The following is a 22,298-nucleotide window of genomic DNA, read 5'->3' as shown; positions in this document are numbered from 1 at the left end:
TCTCTTATTTGGAGTTTTGGACAAAATCTATATAGTGGTTATTGGTGTGTTGACTTTTGATTTTATCAATATATTTTTAAATTTATATTTCTTGTCTGGATAAAAATGTGTTTTGTAGTGACTTTGTATAGATTATTAAACTTTACAAAAAATTCATCACCCAAAATTATTTTTATTAAAAAAAAAAACTCTTGAATTTATGAAAATTTTCTTGGAATATGGACCAACAAATGACAGCATTTGATCATTAGCTATGTCATTGTAATTTACAAACTTAGTAAAAATACTAAGCCAATGATCTCCCAACATTTATGATTGTTTGGTTTGATGAGTTGTTAGCAATGAAGTGTAAATTAGAGCTTATTGTCTGAATGAGCTTCCGGGTCACTATTTGGATCTCGAGGTGTTTGATTGCTTGCTTGAATTGAAAGATGTTTTTCATTTAGAATTTTGATGGCTTTAGATTGTGCCACATTTTACGTTCATGAATGTCTAAGGCCTTCGCTAGTGAAATGGCATTTTTGCGTTATGAAACAGGGTCGAAACGTTTAGTCGATTTCATGTTTCTACAATATTAGCCAACCTATCCATTTCAACACCATGGCTCCAATTCCATTTGGATATTTACATTTCTTTTTGCTGCTTTTCATTTGGACCATGTTTTGAAACATGTTATAACCTTTATTTGTTAACTGTAAACTAAACAATGTATAGAAATGCTCATACAAACAAACTAGATCAGGCTTCCAATTGCAAACAAATTGGATCGGGCTGCACCCATCTCGAACAAAGGCCTAAGAAGGCATATTAAAATAAGAAATAAAAACATTTTCTATAGATAAAGAGAAATGCAATTTGCATATTATAGCAAACAAATCATTATAGATAACCAAGCATGTAGGACCATATGTATCAAATTTTATTTTTTTTTGTGTATATTTTGATTACACGATTTTAATGTGTTAGTGTAATCAAAATACACACACATTAAAATATACTATTCTAATGTGTTGGGAATGCAAAGAAAAATAAACCAACATGTTGAACTTGGAAACCAACAATCATTCAGTCAACTACTGTACTGTTTGGGTTTATTATTCAATACATTTTCAAAACCATAAAGTCATAATTGATATAGGTAGAGTTACAGGACTTAACTCTAGCAAACTAGCCAATATCGTAGCAGATTTCAAAACCACAAAAGTCTTAATTAATATAAGTAGAGTTATTAGGACTTAACTCAAGCAAACTACCCTATACCAAAGGGTATATAGATCCTGTGCATGCTCACCTCCTCAGATGTCTTCCTCCTTGAGCGACGCAACCTTGCGCTCTGCCTCCGCCTAAGTCAATTCCATCAAGTCAGTTTGGTACATGAACTTACACATCAGTTTTTAAACAACATTACACGTATTTCCACACACTTTTTTTACCCACAATTATTTCCAAAAAATACAAACATTATTAAAAAACAAGCCTTCAATTTTGCCAGTCTAAACTTTTAATTATCTAATTGGTTCATACCAAAAACTTGCAAGCATTAACATGTGCAATGAACTCATTGACTCTGCTTGCCTTGATTTCCTTCTTGTAGGTATTACAAATGTAGTCGGTTGTTGGCGAGGACGTTTGCCTTTCTTGTTTGTCCTCAGCACGACACCGGCTACTCCCCTGTTGGCCATCCTAAAATTCAAACAATGTACAAAAATGCTCCTGCAAACAAATTGGATCGGGCTGCACCCATCCCTGACAAAGGCCTGAGAAGGCATATTGGAGATGGGAACAGCCCAATCCAGTTTGTTTGCAAGAGCATTTCTTTACATTGTTTAGTTAAATTTGAATATTTGTTTGAATTTCGGGATGGCCAATAGGGGAGTAGTCGGTGTCCTGCTGAGGACAAACAAGAAGGGCAAACGTTCCCTGCCAACAACCGACTATATTTGTAATACCTGCAAGAAGGAAATCAAGGCAAGTAGAGTCAATGAGTTCACTGCAAATGTTAATGCTTGCAAGTTTCTAGTATGAACCAATCAAATAATTAAAAGTTTAGACTGACAAAATTAAAGGCCCGTTTGGTAATGTTGTTTGTATTTTTTGAAAATACGTGAAAGTAAAAAAATGTGAAAATACGTGTAATGTTGTTTAAAAACTGAAAACTGATGTTTAAGTTCATGTACCAAACTGACTTGATGGAACTAACATAGGCGGAGGCAGCGCAGGGAGGCAAAGCACAGGCCGCGGCGCTCAGAGAGGAAGACAATTGAGGAGGGGAGCATGCACAGGATCTATATCTACTATGCTATAGGGTAGTCTACTAGAGTTAAGTCCTCATAACTCTACCTATATGACTTTGTGGTTTTAAAATCTGCCATGATATATGCTAGTTTCCAAGAGTTAAGTCCTGTAACTCTACCTTTATCAATTATGTTATGAGTTTGTGGTTTTGAAAATGTATTGAATAATGAACCTAAACAGTAGGTAGTTGATTGAATGATTGCTGGTTTCCAAGTTCCAACATGTTGATTTATTTTTCTTTGCATTCCCAACACATTAAAATAGTATATTTTAATGTGTGTATATTTTGATTATACATTAAAATAGTGTAATCAAAATATAAAAAAATGTTTTTATTTCTTATTTTAATATGCCTCCAATTTGTTTGCAAATGGAAGCTTGATCTAGTTTGTTTGTAAGAGACAGATTGCTGTAACTTTCAAACACAAAAAAGTAAAATAAAAAAAATACATGCAATTATTCTTATCACTTTTTCTCTATATATATATATATATATATATTTTTTTTTTTTTTTGATAAATATCACTTTTTCTCTATATAAAACCAGTATAGTTTTTCTCTGCACACTTTTTTGGGTTGTGAAAGTGTATGCTAATAAAGTGGTATGCAATATCAAGATAATTTAACATCTAAATCAACAATGAAAATGTTTCTATTGATTTACAAAATATAAATAAATTTTTTATTTAAAAAATAAAAATTCTTGTAAAAAGAAGATAAAGATTGGATTTTGTGTCAATACCTTTGGGATTTCCGACTCTAGAATGAACTGTAGCATTTGGCTGATCCAAGTTACAAAAGAAGCAAGTAGACCTATACATTCATCATTTAAAAACCATCAGAAAAGTTGAAATAGCGCGGCCAATAGCAAAGATTTTAACTTTAGAGGACTTTGAATTTTCCTTGAGACCCATTGATTACAGATGGTGAAGGAAATTTATGATGTTGTATTGAACATTATCAAAGGCATATATTTATAAACAGAACACATAAATTTTATAATTAAAAAAAAAAAGCTTTAGAGATGGAGAAAAATATAGATTTATGTAAAATAGAAAATTTTATCAGAATTATCAAAACAGTTTTGAGTAAAAACATTCTCACCTTGATTTGAGTCTTTGTATAAATTCTTCTAATATAGAGTATTATTTCATGAAATTTCATTCAGAATTAAAAAGAAAAGAACCTGTTATCAAAAAATATAGTTCAATTCAGAGAAATTAAAAGACTATAAACAGAACGCATAAAATAAAAACAATAAAATAAAAAATAAAAGCTTAAGAGATGGAGAAAAATACAGATCCAAATGTAAAATAGAATTTTTTTTCAGAATTATCAAAAACAGTTTTGAGTAAAAACATTCTCATCTTGTTTTGAGTCTTTGTATAAATTATTCTTATAATTTAAACTTTTTTTTTTACAATAATTTAAATATCGAAAATTGATCTAAAATTATCGGGAAAAAAAAAAAACCATTAATATAGTATTACTTCATGAAAGATCATTCACAATAAAAAATAAAAGAACTTTAATAGCAAATCAGATTAACTAAACCTAAATTGATCTAAAATATCGAAAATACATACCTTTCAATTAATATAATTCATCCTTAATTGAACTTTAATGAATTTTCCGAAGAAGGAATTTTTTGTTGTTGTTATAGAAGTTTGATGAAGATGGGGATTTGGAAAGCAGGAAGATGCGGCCGGCTATATTGAGGAGTACGTTATATATAGGCAGGAAAATCCTAGGGTTTGTTTCACTTTAAGTTGAAAAATTACATTTATGTCCTTCTTTTAGTTGTTCACTTTGTAATCTATAGGGGTGGTTTAGACTTTTTGGCTTACAAGTGGTTTTTCAACCCAAAAAAAAAGTACACGACGCTTTTTACTTTATAATTTACAGCAATTAAAAAAAATGCCAATTCTCCTATAAAAAAAATAAATTTAAAAATAAAATGCTACTTCGTTGTAAAAAAATTAAAAATTAGAAAAAAAATTGCAACTCCAATTTTTTTTTTTTTTTTTAAAGAATGCTACTTCATTTAAAAAAAATAATATCAACATAACTCATTAGAATAATATTGAAAAAAAAAAAGAGAAAAAACTATTTTAATTTCTATATTTTAACGTTATAGTCACTAATCTCAACATTTTAGTAGTAATTAATTCAGTTCCTATTATTTTTAATTTATAATCAATTTGATTTTTACCGTTAACTACTAAAAGAAAATGCCTATATAACATACTATTAGTATTCATATGTTTGGTAAAATAATATTTGATTGCAATTAAAAATACCACACCATAAATTTAAAAAATACTAAAATAAGCCACATCAGACAAATAAAATAAAACATTTGACATGGTAAAATTTTTTTTTTAAATCAAGTTTTTTTTTTTTTTTTTTTTTTGCACTTTTTTAACAACCAAACACAACCTAAAAACACAAAATTCAAAAAAAACAATCACCCATCACAGATTAAAAGATCCTACTAAATCATATCACAATAACTTCAAATCAAAATAAATCACACCAACCACCATGATACCACCATCACAACTCAACCTAAGGAGGTGCTTAAGGGATGAACTTGCAATCGCAGTCTCCAATCTAAAACATCAACCATGGTAAACACGATGCAGCCTTCTTACTTAGGACAATTATCATCAAACACTAAGTAACCAAGCCTCCCACAGTCCCACAACACAACCACATTGATTTTCTTTTGGATGATGTGGCTTCCTCTTGTCCAGGTTACAGATTGGGTTTTGCTTGAAATCAAATTTATCACCTTGATTAAAATGTGTTTCCAGCATGAGACTTTCAATGGGTTGCGGGTTCGTGATTTGTTGAACGAGGTAGTGGGTCAAATTTACTTGTTCTTCTTCGGTTGTTTGGTGAGCAAGGTGTGAGTTTATGATTTTGTATTTTTAGGTTGCGTTTGGTTGCTAAGATAGTTTAAGAAAAGTTGGATTTTTTTTTAATTCAAACTTTCAAATTTTTTTATTATATTGTTTTGACATGGCTTTTTTTTTTTTTTTTTTTTTAATTTATGACATGACATTTTTAATAGCAATTAATTTTTTTTTAATCATTTTATTAGCCACATGTGTGCTGACTATGCACACCATTAGCCATGTAAGCATTTTCTATAAGTGGGTTAATGATAAAGAACAAATTGATTGCAAGTTGAAAATAATAGAGACCAAATTGACTGCTATCAAAATGTAGGGACCAAATTAACTGTAATCCCAAAATATAGAAACCAAAATAATGTTTTGCCTAAATAATAACCACCACAAAAACAAACCCCTTGTAACTAACCACAACCACAATTAGCCACCTCTACCACCACCATGGCAACCACAACCTACTACAAGGAAAAATAAAAAATAAAAAAACCTCATTGTCACAACCACCGTTATCAACAACCCATCAACCACAACAAAACCAATTAAAATCCACCATGCCTCACTAAAATCGACCAACACCATGGCCACAAATAGCCACCGCTAGCCATAACCAACCTTCACAACATCACCACATTACCCACATCACCAAATCCAGCAAATTATTCTCTCTCTCTCTCTCTCTCTCTCTCTCTCTCAACGAATAAACCCACAACCAAAACCCACCACCACCACCGTCACAACCCCCAAAATCACAATCATATCAAGAGGAGAGGGAAGAGATAGGGAGAAAGAGAGCCACGAGAGGGAGGGACAAGGTGGAGAGTTACATAGGCGAAGAGATGTAGAGGCAAAGAGCTGAGATTGTGGATTAGAATGGAATTAAGTAATTTTGTTTATTTATAAGGGAATAGAATTGAAATGAATAATCATAAAGGAATGGAATAGAATAAAATGTATTTAAGTAAGGGAAATAAATAGAATGAAATTAAGTAACCTTATTTAGGTGTTTTGAAATAAAGGAATGGAAATGAATGAAAATGAATGTAATATAAGTAATATTGTTTGGGATTAACATAGAGGAAAATGAATGAAATCATTTTATAATAATATTACTATTAAACCCCTATATTAAGATAAAAAGTTCAACATATAGGAGTATTTTTGGAGTTTTAGTAGAAAAATTCATTTAATTTAATTTCAATCCCTTCAATTCTTCTCAATTTTGGGGGGAATAAAAATTTGAGATTATAAGATATTAGAGAGGAATGGGTGCTCCCTCCTACCCATTCCATTCTCTCCCACTTTGTTTGAGAGTTCATAAGGAAATAGAATGGAATGGTCATTATTTTGTAGCTACAACCAATTTTGTAGAGAATGGAATGAAATTAAAAAATCTTATTTGGATATTTTAAAATAAAGGAATGGAAAGGAACGTAAGTAACATTATTTGGAAGTGACATTGGAATGAATAGAATGAAATTGTTTTATAATAACATTACCATTATACCCCTCATTTTAAAGAACATAAAAATGATTCTAGTTTAGGGGAAAAAAATTTTATTGTAGCTAAAAATCAAGTTAGGTATATTTCTATGTTGTAAAGCAATTCACACATCACATATTTATTTTCAACAAAATAAACATTATCTAAAAATGCAAACAAATATCTTTTTTTTTAAAAATCCTATAAATGAGTCTTTCCAACACAAAACAAAATAACAAAATAAGGCAAATCAAAAGTTGGCCAAGAAATCCCACACTTTTTAATTTGGGATAATTACACATTACCCACCTGTGGTTTACCTCTAATTCTAAGTGCCTACCCGTGGTTTGAATTTTGACACTTTACCCACCTGTGATTATCTCCGTCTATGTGCCGTGTGCCCACCTCTCCCTCACCGTTACTCTAACATAAGAAATAGATCAAAGTCACTCCCATCCAGATCAAAACACTCACTTTTCCAAAAACCACTCAGTCACTCTCATCCGCTTGCTCACCAAAAATCACTCAGTGTCACTCCCAAAAATCACTCAAAATCACTCACTCACTCACTCACTCCCATCGTTCATGCAAAGCGAACCGAGATAGACAGCTTCTCCGTTCATCTGTGGCAGGAAGACTCACTCATGGGTATCGCGCTTCGCTTCACTTGACTGGGAGTTTAAAGCTTGATTGGGTATCGCGCTTCGCTTCACTTGACTGGGAGTTTATTGCTGTTCTGTTCAGCCGTTGCAGGTAGATTAGGATTTTGCGTTTTAATCTTTGAAATCTAGGGTTCTGAATTGGGTCTTAAAATGCTAGTGGATTTAAAATGCCGGTGCCGGTGGTGGGTTTTAAAATGTTGTCATCGGTGGTGGGTTTTAAAAACCCATTTCTGCCGGTGGTGGGTTTTAAAATGCCCGGTGATAATTGTATTTCTTTCTTCCTCACTTAATATGCACGGTCACTTTGTTAAAATTCCTGTGGGTTTTAAAATTGGGTAGTCTTTCTTCCAAATTCTTTCTTCCAAATTCGGTTCTTGCTTAACCATGGAACTGGTTTATATCTGCATTTTCTTATTACTGGCTTAACAGTTATGAATATATATCTGCATTTTCTTATTACGTTAAAATAAAGGTCTGTGGCCCATCAACTTTTTTAACAATGTGGTTGTAGCATGAGTAATTGTTACTAAATTTAGATGAGTTGATTCTTGCCACTCGTAACAGATTTGTTGGTCTATAAGCTTGTAACAAATTTTTGCTATGTCTTCATCAACTGGCAATGGCTCTACAACTAGTGGTTTCTACCGTGCTGGAGATGGTCATTTATGTACCCTTGAGAATTGTGCGCTAAGAACAAGTCGAAAAGCTGGTAACTATGGAAGAAGATTCGTTGGTTGTAGTCAATTTAATGTAAGTAACAATTACATTGTTGTATTTGAATTGAGTTGAATTGAATTATTAGTTGTGATTAATTGTGAACTGTGAAATTAATTGTTATAATTGTAATGCTCAGGTTGGTCCCAAATGTGGCTTCTTTCAGTGGGTGGATAACGAAACTTGTAAGAGTGACCGTGAAAGGATAAGTATGCTTGAGAATGAATTGCAGCTTGCAAATAAGAGAGAAATGACAACTAAGGAAATGGAAGAAAGATGTAACCGGAGGGAAAGAGAAACTCATGAGCTTTATGTAGAAATTAGAGAGAAACTTAAGAGAGTTAGAGAGAGTGAGAGATTGTACAAGATGGCATTAGTTTTGTCATGGTTATTTTTCATTTTTGTAATGTTGTTGTTGTGTTTTGCCTCAGTGAACAATAATGTAAGAGCGAGGAACCTTAAACTGTCATGATGCTTGGTGGGATGTTGAAATGTTATTGGGTAATTGAAATGGAAAGTGTTGTTTTTGTGCAAATATTGTTTAGTATAATTTTTTTATTCATTTTTACTTCATCCTGTGATTGATATATATTGGCACAAAGTGTTATGTGGAAATGTTAATAACATAATAACTTGAATGGAACATGTTGGTTCAATATATACACCTGTGTCAATGCACACCTGCCTATAAATGGAACATGTTTTACACATATACATGATTTGTTGCACACCTGCCTATAAATGGAACATGTTTTACACAGACACATGATTTGTTGTGTGAATACATACACCTGTGTAAATCCACCAAAAGAACAAGACAAGAAAAACAGAGTCCACCAAAAGCACAAGACAAGCACAACACAACAAAATACTTTATCCTATTTCAATGCACATTAACATTAATAAAAGTGAAGAGTCATTGAGCACATCATGTGACTTCACAAAATAAAAGAAGAGCAACCTATTCAGTGACTTTACAAAATAAAAGTGGAGACATTAATAAAGTTTTATATCACATGCATACAAAATTGCCAACATTGTTTTTGGCACATCCTGTGACTTTACACATCTTCCAATTAAAACCCACCAACTAGTCCACTAGTGCTCAGACATACATATTTCCAACCGAAATTGCCAATATTATTTTTGACACTTGACATATACATTAAACAAGTGAACTATAACAAAAAAGTTGTTGAAACTTTAACATCTTCCAAGTTGTCATTTACTACTTTAGGTGCCCTTGCCAACTGCATTCTTGCCCTTTCTACCAACTGGTTGAAACTTTCTGCCTTTAAACCCCCTAGCAGATGCACTTGGCTGCATAACCAAAATCCAACAGTTAGCAAGATGATCCAACAATTAGCAAGATGATCCAACAATAGCAAGTAAGAGGAAAAAAAATAAACAAAATAGAACAAGCCAGAGGTGCCTGAGATGGTAAAGAATCTCATGTCTCTCTAGGGTATGGAAGCTTGGTTGTGAGGGTGAAGAGAACCAGTTAGCCTTAGATCTAGTTGCAGGTTGAGTTGCAGCCTCAGATCTATTGTTTGGTGCAGGTTGAGATGCAGTTTGATCAAAAGCTCTGTATGCACTCTGAGATATAGCACTTGGTGGCTGGGATGCAGTTTGAGGTGTTGCAGTCTGCTTTGTTTTTGTAGATTTACTGCCTTGTGCCTACAAAGAGGGTAGTACAAGTTACACACTCGAAATACTTGAGGAAATGAATATAGTTCAAAGCATGGAAATACTTACAGCTGCTGATTTAGCAAGTCTATCTCTTCTCTGCCATGGAGTTTCACCAGTGATGCCTGCCTTGCACCCTCTTGCATTATGTCCTTCTTTCTTGCACTTCCCACACTTGATTGTCTTGTTCATCCTAGAAACTCTATAAGGGTTCCTTGGCTCTTCAGGATCTCTTTTTCTTTGCTTTGGTGGTCGGCCAGGTGGTTTATACACATGAGGAGCAACAGGAGCAGGTTGGTTAGTCTTAACCCACTCAGACTGGCCAGGCATTGGCTGTATTATCTCTTTGTATGTTTCAGCAAATGTCTCTTTTAAGTAACAAGGATGCACATAGTCCTCCACTTTCTCCAGGTTCTTAACAATAGCAGAGATCCCATGTTTGCAGGGAAGTCCTGTCAAATCCCAACTCCTACAGCTGCATGCTTTCTTAGCCAAGTCAACCACATGTCTCTCATGACCATTATTAACCTCATACATGAAGCTGCCTGCTGGAGTAGCACTGAAAGGTATAGAATCATGTTTTAACTTCTCTAATTTGTCTTGAATATTAGGACAAACTTTTCCAGTGTATTTTGCTATACCTCTCATCTTTTTGTATTGTTTGGTCATGAGCCTAACTCTAATCCACTCCAACATTGCTAAAATTGGCTTATCCCTAGCTTCTAAAATCATGGCATTAAAAGACTCACTCAAGTTATTAGCTAAACAATCACACAAAACTCTACTACTAAAGTGAGACTTAGACCATTGTGCAGGGTTGATGTCAGCAAGATACTCCCATGCCTTGACATCCAAATCCTTCATTTCCTGCATTCTTCTTTCAAACTCCCTCACTGTTGTGGCTCTAGCACATCTCCACAGTGCATCCTTCAACTCCAAGCCCTTATGATCCATTTTGAAATTATTATAGATATGCTTCACACAATATCTATGCTCACAAGTTGGGAACAGCATCTCAATTGCAGGTATAAGGCCCTTATACAAGTTACAAAACAGAACAAGTAAATATGTTAGTACAATTGTTACAAAACAGCATCTTTGTTACAAAACAGCATCTCAATTATTATTGAACTTTAAAAATGTCTACAAAACAGCATCTCAATTATCATACCTTTTGTCTGTCACTGATGAAGACCAGATTAAGTTGCTGTGGATCCCCAATGTCATCTGAAAATTGCTGCAGAAACCATACCCATGAATCTTTGTTTTCTTGCTCAACAACAGCAAATGCAACTGGGAAAATGTTGTCATTTGCATCTCTAGCTATGGCAGAAAGTATTTGCCCCCCAAATCTGCCTTTCAAGTGGCACCCATCTAAACCAATAATTGGTCTACAACCTCCCAAAAACCCAAGTTTTTGTGCATTATACCTAATATACATTCTCTTAAATTTCGGCTGTGCATTTTCATCTTCCATTTCAGTTTGCAAAATAACCCTACTTCCTTTATCAGTCAATCTTATCATCTCTGCATAATCCCTAAGTTTCCCATATTGCAGCTGTTCATCCCCAGTAACCAAGTCAGTAGCTTTCCTTTTTGCCCTATACACTTGACTGTAACTTATGTCAACTTCAAGTGCTTGCTTCACATGATGTTGAACACCAGCCACTTTCCAATTGGGGTTTTTGTCAAACTCCTGCATAAACTTCTTTGCAACATAAGTTGAAGTCACTTGGCTGTGTTTGAAGGATCTAGGGCAAGTGCACTTCGGATTGAATGTCTTTATTTGGAATGTCAACTCTTCAGGTAGTTGAGATGCATAACACCTCCATCCACATTCATTGATGCAATAAACAGATATCTTCTTCTTCTCATTCAGCTTGAACTTGATATTTACTGGCTTCTTTATCGCATATTCCCTCAATGCCTCCCTAAATACTTTAGAGTTTGGAAACTTCATTCCTTTCCTTAACTCTGGCTTTCTCATGTCAGTTTGGACATTAAACTCAGGTTCTTTTGCAGCTGGTGCTGGCTGATCATCATCAGACCCTACTAGACTTTCCATGTCATCTTCAAGAGGTGGGTCAATCCATTCACCCTCTTCAAGAGGTGGGTCATTGTCAGCTGCAGTATTCCTATGTGGGGCTGCATACACATGTACATCCTCATGGGTAGATGGCCCATCATCTCCTTCAGAGGGCCTATGTGGGGCTGCATGTGTAGATGACCCATCATCTCCTTCAGAGGGCCTATGTGGGGCTGCATGTGTAGATGGCCCATCATCTACATTTCCAAAAACATCATCATCAAAATTTGGCCCCTCAAACCCTTCCTCTAACCAATCACTATCACCTCCTTCAGCATCCACATTACCTCCCTCATGCACCTCATGCACATCATCATCACTCTCACCCACCTCATGCACATCATCATCATCATCTGCTACTTCCTTATTACCAAATGGTTGTTCAACAGCAAGTGGCTCCTCACCACCCTCAACATATAGTGTTATCTTATCTGTAGGCCATGCAGCATGGATCTCACACATATAAACAACATCATCATCTTCATTTATAAGCCTTAACCCTTGCTCCAAATTACCTCCAGGAATAAGATAATGATATCTACTTGTACTAAGTGCCCCCACATCACAACAAATATCTTGTATTTCAAACTAACTAAGTCTATCTGGGTCAACATTATCAACAAAAGAAGTACTACCTCCTAAATATTCCAAATCCGGGTTCCACACAAACTGCCCACCATGATGAATCTCAAAATTGAATACTAAGTCAGCCATCTGCATGTAAAACACAACAGAATAAATGAAGATGATAAAAAATGAGGCATCTAGTTCTAAGTCAGCATCCACATTACCAAATGGTTGTTCAAAGCCTTAAAGCATACATATAAAAATGAGGCATCTAGTTCTATTGTTAATAAAGACTCAATACCTATATGGATAAGAGTAGTAATAAGAGCAGCACCATTAGTTAACTGGTCGATTATTATCACAAACTTATTTCAAAACAGAATTGAGCAAACAAGAGAACTCAGAATGCAGTTGGACTTATTTTAAAAATGCATATATAACCATCCAGCTTATATCATAATTGACTGAATAATTATTTCAATAAAATCATGAGCATTATTCAACTTTTAAAGGGAATGGAGGGTAACTATAACATGCTGTCCACAACAGACTCAACCAGTAACATTCTAATTAATCTGAAAATCAAAACCAATGATCAATTTGGTAACAGAAGCAGTAAATCAAACTGATTTCAAATTGACAGAAGCAGTAACCAATGATCAAACTGATTTCAATTTGGTAACATTCCACAAAAACAATTAAACCATACAAATCACGGCAGAGAGAAAGCCTACAACAGAACAATCATGAGCATGATCGGGTGAGGGAGAGGCGGGTAATACTAAACAGAACAATCATCAAAGCCTACAACATACAATAATCCACCAGCATTTTAAGACCCAATTCAGAACCCTAGATTTCAAAGATTAAAACGCAAAATCCTAATCTACCTGCAACGGCTGAACAGAACAGAGGCAATAATCTTGATCCTCCTCAAATCGGTTTGCATGCACGACCTCAAGCTTTCAAATCCCAGTCAAGTGAAGCGAAGCGCGATACCCAGGAGTGAGTCTTCCTGCCACAGTTGAACGGAGAAGCCGTCTTCGTTGGTTCGGTTTGCACGAACGATGGGAGTGAGTGAGTGAGTGATTTTGAGTGATTCTTGGGAGTGACACTCAGTGATTTTTCATAAGTAAGAGTGAACGAATGGGAAATGGGAGTGACTTTTCAACTATTTCTTACGTTAACGGTGAAGGGGGAGTGAGTGAGTGATTTTGAGTGATTTTTGGGAGTGACACTGAGTGATTTTTGGTGAGTAAGCGGGATGAGAGTGACTGAGTAGTTTTTGGAAAAGAGGGTGTTTTGATCTGTATGGGAGTAACCTTTGATCTATTTCCTATGTTAGAGTAACGGTGAGGGAGAGGTGGGCACACGGCACATAGACGGAGATAATCACAGGTGGGCAAAGTGTCAAAATTCAAACCACGGGTAGGCACTTAGAATTAGAGGTAAACCACAGGTGGATAATGTGTAATTATCCCTTTTAATTTTTAGGCCTAGACATCAATTTCAATGGAACACATTTGCGCTCATGATTTAGGCAACCAAAAAACATCTCTTTATACACTGGATTTTCCATCAAAAATATGTAAGTCGCAGTCTTTGAAATTTTATCCAAGTCCAATACACCCAAAGCTGCATGAACTTGTGCTCCATATGACTAAAAAGCACTTTGTCATAACCTTAGTCACCCTATCAATTGCCATTTATACATTATCAAATGACTGGGAAATTACATTTCCAAGTTCATCATCTTCTGCCATTCTTCTTTTCTTGCTTTTAGAAGACATTGCATCTCGTGATGACACTTGAGAACGTATAACATTAATTTCTGGTGACATCTAATCATCTTCGACTTCAAAGTTCTCCAAAGACACTTCATTTTGTGATACCATAATATCGATTTCATCAATAATGGTTGATGCAGCATACCTAGCATGTTTCTCCTTTGCAATTTCAGCATGATCACCTTTTGCTCTATCTTTAGCTCGAAGCTATGTCATCTTAGAGTAGTTGGACTTGGGCATAAGTGTTGTCATCTGCTTCTTGGCCACAGGTTTAAACTGTTACAAACCAAGAAAAATGGTAATACAATGAATATATAATTATGTAATACAAAATTAAACTCATAAAAAATGGTAATTTACTGCTATGAGTGGCTCCCAAACTTCTGATTCAGCTATCCATATATTTAAGGAATCATTCCATCCAAAACCATTCAATCCATCTTTAATATGTCATAACATTCATGAAAATTCTTTTTCAGTGTCTTTTGTCGATTTTTCACCTTGTCCTTATTAATCTCCATGTGAAATTTTTCAACCAACTCTTTCACTATATCATCATACGCCTTAGAGGTAAAAATTCCATTAACTCTATCACCTATGATCACTTGGTATAAAAAAACATCCACTAAAGCATCATCCATAACACTACTCCATTGTACTTATTTGCTTAGATCTCCACCATTCTCCTTTGATATCTTATCCAAGCTATATAATTAATAGGACAAAAACACATATAAAATATTGTGTAGATATTAATATTAATTTTCAAAAGATAGAGAACAATATCAAAATGAAAAGAGAAATTTGCATACATTTAGTTCTAAGTAATTGAAACATAACATAATCTTAAACGACATGACAACAATAAACCCAAAAGCTATCTCATTTGGACAGAATTTTGCCACATGGCTAATGCTATAGAATCTCTTATAATATCTCATTTCTTAGCATCCTCACAATCTTCTCTTGGAGTAGAGGCCACATGTTCACGATGAGAATGTAAAACCTCTTAATCAACTTCAGCAATAAGACTTTTAGCAAGATCGACACCCATTTAATAATAATGAAGTATGCAATATGATAAAATGATTTCGTTTTGTGTGTCAACACAATAAGTAGGCTGTGTAGTACTTGCTATGATAGGAAATCTCTTTTTCAGTACACCAAATGCTCTTTCAATAGCATTACGTAGTGACGCATGTCACAAATTAAACAATTCTTTAACATTTTCAAAATGACGAGTATAGTATTCTTTTAAATGTAAATGATAACGTACTCTCCTATAAGGTGCAATCAAACGACTTCTATTCAGATATCCTACATTAACAAGATAATATTTACCTAATAAACAATTACAATTGTTAATTATATACTATAAATTTTTTAATTATAATGAATACATCCTAATACGTATTTGAATTAAATTTACCTTGTGAGATTTTTAAATTATAGTTTCTAGTTAAAGCACTCTTTATATTCTCGAATCTGAAGTAGTTCCTTCCCAACCTGGTAATACGTACGTGAATTTCTGATCACTTAACCCCTATTTTAAAATAAATGGTTAAATATATAGGGAATCATTAAATTTAATTTCATTCCCTCTCATTCCTCTTGATTCAGGGGAATGAAAATTTAAGGTTTTAAGGGAATAGAGAGGAATAAGTGTTCCCTTTTATCCATTCCATTCCCTCCCACTTAAACTCTCAAACAAGGGAATAGACTTTCCATTTCTTCCATTAAAACTCCCAAACAAGGAAAGAGAATATTTTTTTTTTCATTCATTTCCATTCTATTCTATTCCCTTCTCCTAAATGAAGGCTGAGAGAAAAAGAATTGAAAGAAAGAAAGAAAAAAATTAATAAAAAATCGTAATTAACCCAGTACTCTCTCACAACAATTTTTTTACCATTTTTAATTTTCACTTTTTAACCTTCTTTTTTTTCAAATGTTTATTTAATAATTAAGATTTAAAGTTGTTGTTATTGTTGTTGTTTTTAAAAAAAAAAAAAAAAAATATTTAAATCTCATCCATTCAAACTATTGAATTAGGTACAATATTTGATCTCATTCCTAAAAAATCATCTAGGAATGTGTAATTCCATTCCTTCATTAAACCCTAATTTCAAGTTTGAATCTTGTAGGTTGGTTTTGGTGTCAATGGGCTAAGGCCTGTCTTGCTACGCCTAGGCTTGTTTCGCTGTGGGTTAGGAAGTTGGGCCTAGCCCAATACTCTAGCAGGACTATGCTGTGGGCCAGTTTATGCGGCCAGTTTGTACACAAGCCTAGCATCCAAGAATAGAGAAAACAAAGATAAACAAATACATATGCACTTTACTCCGCAAGCATTGGCATGTTTTATGGACTTAAGAGTAAATGCCTTGTAGTAGAAATTTAGCCATAGCAAATGGGTTAGTTATAGCAAAAATGATTAAGTTAGCAGAACAATTGATACAGTAAATATAATGAAGATGCTATGGCATAAAAACTAATACAACAAATAAAGTGAAGATGCTACGGCAGAATAACTGATATAGCAAATAAAGTTGTGTGTGTGAACGTTTGTAATGATAACGAGATACTGAACCTTCCCACAGGAAGTGAACTAAAAAGAGTCCGAACCCCAACCTAAACAACCTTACTATCGGACTGTTAGGACATATGTGGATATTGTTAGAGACATATGTTATGTAAATTGGCTAATTTTTTGATAAAATGCACTTTACTTGTAATTGGGTAGATCTAGGATAAGTTTAGTACTTCAAGGAACAAGAGTTCAAGTTTGGTATTGAAGCCATGCAAATCTGTCCAAGAAATAAGTGAAGAAGTATTGTTCATTAAAGCTCAACAAATAACTCAACAGATACACATCCTCAAGGTTTAATAATGTTTCTCGATAGCAGCTTGACAAAAGCTATATCTATCGAGAATTACAAAATTTAGATTTCCAGATCTGATTTCACACATATCTATGTGTATGTGTGTAGGGTTTCTTTTCTCACAACCCTAGACATATGTAAGGATTATTTTAAGGGTCATCAAAGGTGATGCAAAGTGATGGAACTCAATGCAAATTGATCGTGCATGCAAATTGTGACTGGAGACAGAATTTTTCCTAGTTCATCATACTCCTTGTAGAAGCTGCTGCGTCTTTCCGCTAAGGATTTTGTAACTAAGAAGCTTCTTGATCTTCATCGTTGGATGAACTGAAAAACTTTGCAGCCAAAATCTTTCTCAAGTTGGTGTGTTAGTCACGTACTTGGATTTGTGCATCGATTGGTTAGTTACGTACTTGGAGCCGTGCATTGAAAGGAGAGATTGTCACTACATTACAAGTCCAATTGGGTATTGGGGTAAGGTTTCAACTTTAGGTTGATATTAGGTACTGGGATTCCTTTTACTTGTAACCGCTTGTTTTGATAATAGTGGATTTTCAAGAGTGGTGACCTTAAATTCACTCGGTGGGGTTTTGCTTCGGTAGTTTTCCCCATTCGTAAACAAATCACCTATGTAAATTTATTTTCCGCTGCATTTAACTTAGTTGGTGATTTATTTGTACTACCATGTTTATTGCATGAAATTGAATCTAATTAATTAACTTGGCTAATTAATTGATTAATTTGCCAAATGAGTCAATACATTCTTGGCCTATCATGGACTATGCCATTAAAGTTGTACATTCTGGGAAATGGACCTAAATGACTACTTGTTACTACTTTTGGGATTTCAAAGAGTGGGTTTACTAAAGAGGGAAGGAAAATATTGTCTATTGATGCATGCCTTTCTACCATGTTCTTCTCTCTTTTCTTATCACTTTTCATTTTTCCTTCTCTCTGTTATTTCACTAGTTCTAGCCACCTATTGCAAGGGGTGGCTAGCATTGGTGTATCTTGATACACCAATGCTAGATTGCAAGCCTCCTCTTTCTGCCATGTCATCAGCCCTTTTTGTTTTGTTTTGTTTTTTTTTTTTTTTATAATTTCTATCCCGATCTTTACGCTACTATTTCGGGGCATTTATGAGCTTTGTTTCTTTGAATTTTATATGCATAGAAAGCTATAGATGTCTAGTTTCTAATGGTCCTGGACTCGTTTATTTTGGAGCTACGGTCGTCAAGATATTGCGCATGGAAGGAAAGTGACGCAAAGTTGAAAAATTCTAGACATTTTTTTCTTGAAAAATTCATAACTTCCAATCCAGAGTAGGTAGGGCCCTTTTGGTGAAAATTAGCTAAGACCTTTTTCATTAAGATGGTCCAGCCTACTCATTCCAATTCTGGCCCAATCGATATAGTTTATTGCGTGAATTCAGGTAAAAAACTACCAGTTTTCTTGAAAAATACAGTGAAAGTTTTATTAAGGTTTCCATATTTTTTTGATATTTCATCCGTTTTAACTCCAATTTTGGCCCAAAAAACTATCATTTTGAAGGGAAAAATATGCCCTACGAGACGGTCCAAAATTCAACAAGATCCAACGGTCGGATAAAAAAGTCAACTTTTTGACCATACTTAATTAGGGTTTTGGTCATATTTGCTGTAAAATGGATTTTTTCAGATGTGTGACTTTTTGATTCTCCATTCAAACATGTTGTACTTAATCTTACATTTTTTGGCTTTGAAATTCATGATTTTTGCACCTTTTCTTTCTTTTTTTTTTTTTTTCTTTTTTTTTTTTTTTTTTTTTTTTTTTTTTTTATCTTTTTGGTTTTTGTTTTGACACATGAATTAAAGCTGAACAAAATACAGTATCAACAATGATGTGGTCCTACATTTGGCACCAAAATTAAGAAATAATTTAGGGCACATGGCACCAAATTGGACTTCAATTATAGAATTTAATTGATATTTCTCTAAACTTGGACTTTATATATATAAATTCCAGGAAATTATTGTGTACTCTCTAAATTTATGATGGGACCCACCATATATGTGAGAGGGGGGAGTACGCATTTATGGTAATCCGAGAGTATCTAATAATTTTTCATAAATTCCCTACATTCAAGGGATATGTAGAATGTTTTCATTTGTTTCCTTATTTATTTCCCCTTCCTTTTAACACAATCCCCAAATTATTGGATTCATTTTCTCTCATTAAACATATCTTCACCCTTTAGTTCGTGTATAATGTGTGTGTGTATATATATAAGAAATTTCGAAGAAAGAATTTTTATTTTTTTTTGTTATGGAAGTGTGATGAAGATGGGGAGACTGGGGATGGGAAAGTAGGAAGATGCAGCTATGATGAGGATTACGTTATATATGGGCAGAAAAATCCTAGGGTTTGTTTCACTATAAGTTGTAAAATTACGTTTTTGTTCTTTTCCTAGTGGTTCACTTTGTAATCTGTAAGGGTGTTTTAGACTTTGTAGGTAAAGCTTAAGGTCAATTTTTAGTTGAGAAAAAGTTAAGCAAATTTTATTAAGGAAAAAAACGAACAACAAAGCAAAGCTAAAAAGCCAAACTTAGGAAAGATCCGACTGGAAAACAACATCCACATCCTCGGGTAAATCTTCTACCCAAACCTCAAGTTTTGTAGATAAAACTACTTTTTTGGCTAAACTATTAGCTAAACTATTCCCATCCTACCTAAACATGCTAGAACAAATAATTTTTCATCACTCAACCAAGTTTTTTAGTCTCATCAATGATATGACCAAACAACAGAAGGCAAGGACCACTACACTTCAAGGCCTAAATAACATGAAGACAGTCACCCTCAACAATAATGTTAAATAAACTCAGCTCCCTTGCAAAAATCACTATCCTTCGAGCTGCCCAAGCTTCAGCCATCTCAATTGATTGCACCTTGCCCAAATTCTGACCTAGTGCCGCAATAGCTTGCCCGAAATGATCTCAATATACAACACCAATATCTGCTAAACCTGATTCTTCAAAATAAGTCACATCAAAATTTGCTTTAAAGCAGTCCTCAGGCGGAGGAGACCAATGAACCACAAGACGTGGAATAGATGCACCATGCTCCTGAGGATTTACATCCCAAAATTCATCAACCAATCTTCGAGCTCTATCACCCAATTCATGAAGTGGCCAAGAAGGTTGATGCTCCCTCATCCAATTACGACAGTTCCATAAACACCATGCCATTGTAGCGAACAAAGCTACCCTCTTAGACGACCCAGAATTGAAGAGTTCCTCCAATAATTCAAAGAAAATCCGACACTTCTTCGAAACCAGAGAACAAAATTACAGGAGCGACATCCACCCCGACCTCGCTTGATCACAGAGCCATAAACAATGCATAAGTGACTCCGTGCGCTCTCCACAACCATCACATTCCTCACCAATAGGGAGATGCCAAGCCTTTAAGTTCTATTTCATGGGTAGAGAATCCTTAGTAGCGTGCCAAATGAAATGCCGAATCTTATTAGGTACCCTCATCTTCCATACCAAATCATTACTCCCCGAAGAAGATGAACTAGGCATAAGAAGAGAATCGGCAGAGACAAGCATATGGTAGGCACTCCTACCACTATAATCCCCATCAATTTTAAAACTAGTATTATGCCTAAAAAAATCATATGTAAATTAAATGGCTTGATAAAAAATCATATGTAAATTAAAAAATATATTTTTTGATGTTAAATATAGATTTTAAAAAATAAAAAATTATTTTAATTTGAATTGAATGTAAAAAAAAAAGGGGGTTTATTTATGAAATACTCTACTAATTAAGTAGTGAGACACTTGAAACTCTAAATTTATTATCTTAATACATAATATATGTAGTGTGTGTGTGTGTGCGTGTTTCTTTTTTTTTTTTTTTTTTGAGAAACATATATGTAGTGTGTTTGAAGAAAATATATTGTACATCATTAGGTAACCACCACCACAACATGTGTGTGTTTGTCTATATATATATATATATATGAAAAGCCCCAAACTCACAAATTATAAGTGATGATCAAAATTCATAAACATTAAAATAAAATAATTAAAATTGAATGCAAAAACTACCAATAATTTTGGGGATAATTTTTTTTTTCAATTTTTTATAATAATTATATGCATGTGTATAATTTAGTGCCAATTTATAAATTCTATTTTAATAATAATTATATGATGGGTTATGTAGACATTGAACCCAAAATATGTGCAATAAAATTAGAACTTTCAAATGGTTGAAAAAATCTACTCAATCAGTACAAAATTTTATTTAATTTAATAGAAATTCAATGTAATAATGGATACAATAAATAACTTAATGAGATATACTTTATATTGTCTTAACATACGGCCGTTACCTGATATAGCACACTGCACACAACATGGATTACATTCATTTTGTAATACGAGATCCTACAAAAAACCTACTTCAACAACGAAACTGTAGCATACTAAACCTTAAATAGCAAAAATATTTTACAAACTTTTCTTTACTTAAATCTAATAAGTTCGAACAATTAACAATTTGAATATATGTGTATATGAGAATTATTTATCAAAGAGAATAACTCATGATTTGGAAAACAAGCAGCATATGAATCTACCTTTATTAAAAGAGTTTAAAAAATTTGTCCCTCCAAATTCATGAAATGCAAGTTCTAGGCTTCTAGCTCATAATAAGAGTAAGACAACACAAAGTATAGAAAGCAAAAGGTCCTATAAACAATATAAGACGCAATATATATGTATGCACGTACCAAAGACATACACTTGTAGAAAATAACATCTATAGATTTACCAAAAGACACTATTTATTATTATCATTTTGCTCCTTACTCATGAATTAGAAGCTTTGTGATAAAAAAAAATGGAAAAGAAAAGAAAAGAAATACATACCTATGTAGCTAGAGGAAGAGACGCCTTTGGGATTTGGGGATTCACAATTTGGAGTGAGTTTTATTCCACAAAGAAGAGGATATATTATAAAAAGAGAAGATAAGAATAAAGAAAAACTTATTACATACCAGTCTCATCACACTTGCTTTGCGCGTGTGACAATAAGGTTTTTTTTTTTTTTTTTTTTTTTTGCCTAGTGTCATAATTTTTCATTCATCTCAATTTTTAGATTATGACACAACCAAAAAATTAAATAAAAGAAACCGGTGAGTCTTGATAAAGTAAAAAAAAAAAAAATCCTACTA

General features: G+C 33.7%; 2 protein-coding genes and 1 long non-coding RNA gene across 3 annotated transcripts; 1 reads left to right on the top strand and 2 right to left on the bottom strand.

The window, feature by feature from the left end:
• Positions 1 to 1,041: 1,041 nt before the first annotated feature.
• On the bottom strand, positions 1,042 to 3,990 carry LOC126722885 (uncharacterized). Its single transcript, XR_007654059.1, has 2 exons — positions 3,882 to 3,990; positions 1,042 to 3,108 (listed from the first exon to the last, which is right to left on the bottom strand). It is a non-coding gene; the product is annotated as an uncharacterized LOC126722885 (long non-coding RNA).
• A 3,532-nt stretch (positions 3,991 to 7,522) lies between these two features.
• On the top strand, positions 7,523 to 8,575 carry LOC126722882 (uncharacterized). Its single transcript, XM_050426024.1, has 2 exons — positions 7,523 to 8,105; positions 8,209 to 8,575. Exons 1-2 carry the CDS (start codon positions 7,956 to 7,958, stop codon positions 8,539 to 8,541), a joined length of 483 nt encoding a protein of 160 aa, XP_050281981.1. The 5' UTR covers positions 7,523 to 7,955; the 3' UTR covers positions 8,542 to 8,575.
• Positions 8,576 to 9,247: 672 nt separating this feature from the next.
• LOC126722126 (uncharacterized) lies at positions 9,248 to 20,298 on the bottom strand. The gene is made up of 6 exons (XM_050425281.1): positions 20,056 to 20,298; positions 12,477 to 12,555; positions 10,927 to 12,416; positions 9,825 to 10,790; positions 9,568 to 9,746; positions 9,248 to 9,389 (listed from the first exon to the last, which is right to left on the bottom strand). The coding sequence occupies exons 1-6, from the start codon at positions 20,296 to 20,298 to the stop codon at positions 9,248 to 9,250; spliced, it is 3,099 nt and encodes a 1,032-aa protein (XP_050281238.1).
• Between the last annotated feature and the right edge of the window lie 2,000 nt (positions 20,299 to 22,298).

This window comes from Quercus robur, chromosome 4 (assembly GCF_932294415.1).
Source record: "Quercus robur chromosome 4, dhQueRobu3.1, whole genome shotgun sequence".
NCBI lineage: Eukaryota > Viridiplantae > Streptophyta > Magnoliopsida > Fagales > Fagaceae > Quercus > Quercus robur.
Note: the sequence above shows the minus strand (reverse complement) of the source record. Positions and strands in the feature narration are given on the sequence as shown.